General features: G+C 44.2%; 1 protein-coding gene across 1 annotated transcript in view; it reads right to left on the bottom strand.

The window, feature by feature from the left end:
* Positions 1-2,472: 2,472 nt before the first annotated feature.
* LOC123998986 (mitogen-activated protein kinase kinase kinase 3-like) overlaps positions 2,473-7,229 on the bottom strand; it is a 5,542-nt gene continuing 785 nt past the window's right edge. The window contains exons 2-5 of the mRNA XM_046304293.1: positions 7,097-7,225; positions 6,828-6,957; positions 6,482-6,659; positions 2,473-5,307 (exon numbers count right to left, since the gene is read on the bottom strand). Coding sequence (XP_046160249.1) covers positions 5,079-5,307; positions 6,482-6,659; positions 6,828-6,957; positions 7,097-7,225 — 666 coding nt within the window. The 3' untranslated portion in view covers positions 2,473-5,078. The remainder of the gene's footprint in view (positions 5,308-6,481; positions 6,660-6,827; positions 6,958-7,096; positions 7,226-7,229) is intronic.

Below are 7,229 nucleotides of genomic sequence, written 5' to 3'. Positions count from 1 at the left end.
GTGTGTGTGTGTGTGTGTGTGTGTGTGTGTGTGTGTGTGTGTGTGTGTGTGTGTGTGTGTGTGTGTGTGTGTGTGTGTGTGTGTGTGTGTGTGTGTGTGTGTGTGTGTGTGTGTGTGTGTGTGTGTGTGTGTGTGTGTGTTTAACTGGAGCAGACAGGCAGGCTGAATCACTGACTATGACTCAGCGCCACTGGGTCCAAACTGAGTGTGGTCACAAAGCCTGGGGAGCCAGTATAGCCACTGTCCAGCAGTCTGCCTGTCAGCACTAATGCTGGGCCCCAGCGGCCCAGAGACATACCTAACAAACAGAACTGCATAACAAACAGACCCAGACACATAGCACACGAAGAGAACCACATACCTTCCAAACACTATCACTGACCACAATCACATACTGACTACAATAACTCACTGACCACAATAACATTACCACTGACCACAATAACACTACCACTGACTACAATAACACTAGCACTGATCCACAATAACACTACCACTGACTACAATAACACTACCACTGATCACAATAACACTACCACTGACCACAATAACACTACCGCTGACCACAATAACACTACCACTGAGCACAATAACACTACCACTGACCACAATAACACTACCACTGATCACAATAACACTGATCACAATAACACTACCTCTGACCACAATAACACTACCACTGATCATAATAACACTACCACTGATCACAATAACACTACCACTGATCACAATAACACTGCCACTGACTACAATAACACTACCACTGACCGCAATAACACTACCTCTGACTACAATAACACTACCACTGACCACAATAACACTACCACTGATCACAATAACACTGACCACAATAACACTACCACTGACCACAATAACACTACCACTGACCGCAATAACACTACCACTGACCGCAATAACACTACCACTGATCACAATAACACTGACCACAATAACACTACCACTGATCACAATAACACTACCAATGACCACAATAACACTAGCACTGATCACAATAACACTACCACTAACTACAATAACACTACCACTGACTACAATAACACTACCACTGACTACAATAACACTACCACTGACTACAATAACACTACCACTGACCACAATAACACTACCAATGACCACAATAACACTAGCACTGATCACAATAACACTACCACTAACTACAGTAACACTACCACTGACTACAATAACACTACCACTGACTACAATAACACTACCACTGACTACAATAACACTACCACTGATCACAATAACACTGCCACTGACCACAATAACACTACCACTGACTATAATAACACTACCACTGACTACAATAACACTACCAATGACCACAATAACACTAGCACTGATCACAATAACACTACCACTAACTACAATAACACTACCACTGACTACAATAACACTACCACTGACTACAATAACACTACCACTGACTACAATAACACTACCACTGATCACAATAACACTACCACTGACCACAATAACACTACCACTGACCACAATAACACTACCACTGACTATAATAACACTACCACTAACTACAATAACACTACCACTGACCACAATAACACTACCACTGACCACAATAACACTGACCACAATAACACTACCACTGACTATAATAACACTACCACTAACTACAATAACACTACCACTGACCACAATAACACTACCACTGACCACAATAACACTGACCACAATAACACTACCACTGACTATAATAACACTACCACTAACTACAATAACACTACCACTGACCACAATAACACTACCACTGACTATAATAACACTACCACTAACTACAATAACACTACCACTGATCACAATAACACTGACCACAATAACACTGCCATTAACCACATCAACAGACCTGCAGGACACATGGAGCGGTGCATTGCAGGTGTATGGGGAAGGTTATGTAACTGCTATCAGATCCTGGTAGTCAGGGGCCATGGGTCAGATCCACAGGAAGAAAATGGAACAAGCAGCATGCTAAAACACACACAGAGAAAGTGCATCACCAGAAAACAAAACAATAAATTATTATCTGCATCCATCCCCTTGTCACAGTAACTAAGAAAAGGAACCTTTGTTGGGTCCAAGCTTTCCTCTGTCCCATAACCACACAGATTAACAGAGCTCTCTCCGCCTCCTCTTCTGTCTTTAAGGGAGGGAGAAAGAGATGGAGCAAGCATCAGTCGGGTTGCTTCTTTCTCCCAACAATGAGCTCTATTCAGTGAGATGTTCTTTTATTTACTGGACTGGGCCAGTCTGACTTTCCAACCTGCTGGCTGCTCAAAGATAATGAAGACACACATGGACAGACTAGCCAGTGTCTCCCAGAGGCGCTGGCCCAAAAACATCTTCTGCAATACCAAACACACCTCCATCAGAGCGGTGTACATGACTGGAACGTACACCAAACATTACGCAAACAAACAAGTAAGCGGGTCAGAATATTGGACCAGAGACAAAGAACATTTATTTGTTTTTGAAATTAGGCACTCAAAGATATAGAAAAACAATGTCATTTAACATACTGTTCCCTTTTCTACGTAAATACATTTGATAAACTGGAGTGACTTTGCACTGCAAGTCCCCTGTCATTAAACATACTCATTTATACATTTACATACATGTGTATATCTAAACGTTTAACTCCTGTTTCATTTGCTTACCCCAGGGTTCTTCTGTTAACAGAAACATTTGTTTTGGCTCTTTGTATATAACAGGACCATTTCTAATACTGAACTGATTCTTAGCTGCCTTCTTTAACATCTAGCAGCCACATGATATCCATTTGATTCACTTATGAAAGTACTTTAGAGCCAGTAACACTGAAATAAATGGAAATAAATGGAAAATAAAACTAAAAAAGGTCATTGTAGAAAGCCCTTTGCTCAGTGTGGAGGGCCCCAGACATTGGGCACCGGTCGGTCTCTCGAACCCTGAGCTAAACAAAGTCGTCATGTTGGGTGGAACCCCGGTCTCTGGCATCTACCTGATCAGAACTCCTCCATCCCTGCCCTGCTCAGCTCAGTCTAACTAACGCACACATTCAGCCCCTCTGCTCTGCAAGAATGACACGAAGAGAAGGTTATTCTGGTGAGACACAACTCATTTCACATACTTCCCCTCTATTTCCCACACATCACGCCAGCAAGGAGAAATATGGAGGAACTTCAGCAGCCTTTAAATCCTAGGCGGTGGCCTTGTTAAAGAAGTAGTGAAACTGTGAGAGGTTTGACAGGGCAGTCCAACTGGAAGGGTCCAATGGAACAGTGTTGCCATTGAATAAAGCATGGACCATTAGACATAATACATTATACTGGAGCCAGGAATGTGGATATGTTTCTTGTTTTGGAGAAGAGACCAGGTAAGATAGCCAGAGGTCGTTTTCCACCCAAAGTGTTTCACTAATAAACCCCAATGTTGTAATTTCTGCAAAACCAGCTGCTTTAACAATTTATAATTTCGAACGGCAACATTTATCTCATAGGTCTAAATGCATCCTCATTAGATTTCAAATTGTCTAGAGTCAATATATAAAAAATATATTTATACATATATATTTGAATATACAAATTCAGGAATGGATGAACATAGGGATTTAAATAAAAGTGAAAGAAATTGAATATTTAAAGTTTTTTAAAAGAGTTAATTTCGTAAGGCGAACAATAACCAACAACTTTAATTTGACATAAAAGTGCATCTGACTCAAATGAATCCTAAATGGCAGAGTCCCACTGTTTGACGTAGCGTTTTCCTAGATACACTTGTCAACACATAGAAAGCTGGTAAACCTAATGGCAACTCACTTTCAAATCAAGGCATTAGGATTGTATTTGTCTAAGACTAAAATAAAATCTCTCTTTCAATCACAAAGTACAATATCATTTGTAATATTGTGTAGTTAGCATATCCTCCAACCAAACTAGAAACCAACCTCTTCATGAATGAAATCGGTCATTTTTGGTACACTCAGAAAACCCTGGGCTGTGATACTGAGGGGCTGCAGTAGAGAGTTGGAGTATAAGGCACAGTCATCACAATGGTCTACTGTGAAGGTCATAATGACAACACAAAAACACTGATGGCTCTGGTTCCATGTTGTATGTGAGGACAGGACAGATCAGCATGGGCTTCCATCAGGGACTGTGAGTCTTCAAAAGACCATCAAGAGGCACTTTCTCAAAAATACAAAGAATATCAGAGACGGATCAGAGGAGAAAGTGAAAAATTAAATCCATCCCGTCTCTATAACACTGAGTGGTGCATCTGTTGGTTTCATCAGTTACCATGTTGAAGCACTGAGCTGTGGCTGTGGGTCTGCTGTCTTGGCCTAAGTAGACCAGATACTGCTCTTCTCAAGCTTACTGTAAGTCCCATATAAACAGTTCCTTACCTCAGGGGTCTCATCTAACAGCCCATATAGAGAATGTAAACTTAGGAGGGGACACTTTGGCATATTTGAAAGGCACATTCGGTGGCGGTGCTTGATCAAATCCCATCTTGAGCCACATATAATAGATTTGACGTGTTTGAAGTGTGTGTGTGTGTGTGTGTGTGTGTGTGTGTGTGTGTGTGTGTGTGTGTGTGTGTGTGTGTGTGTGTGTGTGTGTGTGTGTGTGTGTGTGTGTGTGTGTGTGTGTGTGTGTGTGTGTGTGCGTGCGTGCGTGCGTGTGTGTGATCCTCTCACAGACCACCAAGGTGATAGCTGAATAGATACAGTTTGTATGGAGTTGGTGGGTCCAGTTCTCCACAGCAGACAGCTGAACACTGATCAGTCATATAGCTCCCCCTAGTGGGAGAAGTTAGAGGTGAATTTGATAATTGTCGTTAACAGCTTGGAATAATGGCACTGTGCTATTATCCATCATAATGGATCATGTGTATTTGTGAGTTAAGGAATGAGTGTGACTGCTGGTGAGTCTGGTTTGGGGAGAGAGCTGTAGGATGGAAAGGGCCAAGTTCCAAATTCCAAGTCTAGAGTCTAGATGTCAGCTGTAGTCCTTGAGTCCCGAGGAGCGGTTGAGACAGAGAGAGTGTACTCGTACTTCCCCTCAGCAGAGGATCTGGGAGAAGGGGTGTCTGAGCAGCTCCTCAGCACTGGGCCGGTGCTTGGCCTCCACAAAGATGCGGTGGATGAAGTCACGGGTGTGGTCCGAGGTGTGTGAGGGCAGCAGGGGTTTGGTGGGCTGGGTGGCGATCTTAAAGATGGCTGCCATGGCCTCGTATTCGGCCCAGGGAGGCTTCTCTGTCAGCATCTCCACCACTGTGCAGCCCAGGCTCCTGGGGAAGGAGACACACACACAGGGTTATGAGAACACCAATACGAGCTCAAATACACATGTAAACACTTGCCGCCTAATCTCCCCTTCCACAAAACATGTGTAAATATTGTAATATAAATGGTGCCTTCCTGTAATATACTTATGCTAAAACATGTATTCTATTCTACTGAGCCATTTACTTTATGTTTGTATTCTCATCTATTATTATTTCTTGTTGTTGTTGCATTGTTGAGAAGGAACCTGCAAGTCAGCATTTTGTTAGACGGTGTACATGTGTATCCTGTACATACTGTCTGACTAATACAACTAGAAACTTGAAACACGCTCACACACAAACATCAGAATAGGACATTCAATGCAATACACAATCGTATAACTTATTGACTTGTGTGAATGGACAAAAACAGTGTTAACACACTGAAAAACAAAGGGCAGCTTTTCCTCACTACAGGCACGAAGGGAAAAGGCCATCCCTCTGCTCTTCTGCTTTCCCAGGCCCCACTGGAATGTTTTGGTGGAAACTTTTTCCCTGTTGACAATTAAAGTGTGCTTTTGCTGGCTACGGGAGGCCATTTCAGTCCTGGAGTCAGACAGAGCAGGGGGCTGGTGAGGAGAGTTGGGTTGAGGGACAGACTCCCCTTTGGACCTGTTACCCCCTACCGACGCTTCCGGCCTGGTCTGGACCCCCAAGGGAGCAATGAATTTGGGAACATTCCGAACCCTGTCACAAGCTGGCTGGTTGACTGGCTCTTGGCCAATCACATCCCTCGCCTGATGGGATACTACACAATCAGATTGCACAGGGGAATTCCTGGGCAGCAGGTGGGCCCGACCCATTTCAGGGCCCTGTACGTGGGAGGCAGTCCTTCTCGTCATTCTCTTTTAAATATAGCACTTTTACTATTTTATATATAGCACTTTTTCCCTTAAAGAAGAATGGTTTCCCCCTTTTAGAACAGCTATTTTCCTCCCTTCATGTTCCAGCAGTCCAGCCACTCTATCAGGGAAGGAGACTACTTATAAGGAAAGCATCTGACACTTGACCTGAAGATACATTCACACACTCCCAGATCTATCCCCCACCTCCCCCTATCACCACAACTAATCAGGATCACCTGCATGTGTATAAGACCTCTTCCCCAAACCCCAACCCCATGTGTCCCGGTCCTTACCAGACGTCAGCCTTCCTGCCGTAGCCCTCTCCGCTGATCACCTCGGGGCTCATCCAGTAGGGGGTGCCAGTGACCGAGCGGATGCCCGTGCCAGACATGCAGATGGTCTGCAGCCTCTTGCTGGCGCCGAAATCTCCCAGCTTCACGTTTCCCGCCGAATCCCGCAGGATGTTGGCACCTGGATAAGGAGACGACAGAGTAACACCATGTGACACAGACTCACCCAACCACCTTCCTTGTATTTTAAATGTACATTTTAGGTCCTTGTGAGTCTGGAAGTCTATAGCCATTTAGTTGACTATCTTTACTACAAATGGCCATCTGATCAGTGTGTTGACATAACTACCTTTGATGTCACGGTGAACGATCATGTTGCTGTGCAGATAGGACATGCCCTCCAGGATCTGCCGTGTGTACTTCCGCGTCACGTTTTCCGTCAGCGCCCCGTAGGCCTTCAACTGGTCCTTGACTGAACCCTGAAAGACAAGAAGGAAGTGCATGGTTTATACTCCTATTCCCAGGAGAGACTGGGACACAGTCCAGGACAGAACACTACAGATACCCTTTAACCCCCAACACTCCAGCCCTGAGCCGATGTGTGAAGAATAGACTGACCCCCGGCATGTACTCCATGAAGATGGTGAGGGTCTTTTCGTTGTGGTCCCTCAAACAGCCGTAGTACTGGACGATGCGTTCGTGGTGGAGGTTCTTTAACAACTGGATCTCACACTCCAGAGCACTCACCTCC

This window comes from Oncorhynchus gorbuscha, linkage group LG16 (genome assembly GCF_021184085.1).
Source record: "Oncorhynchus gorbuscha isolate QuinsamMale2020 ecotype Even-year linkage group LG16, OgorEven_v1.0, whole genome shotgun sequence".
Lineage (NCBI taxonomy): Eukaryota > Metazoa > Chordata > Actinopteri > Salmoniformes > Salmonidae > Oncorhynchus > Oncorhynchus gorbuscha.
This window is presented reverse-complemented; position numbering and strand designations above follow the sequence as displayed.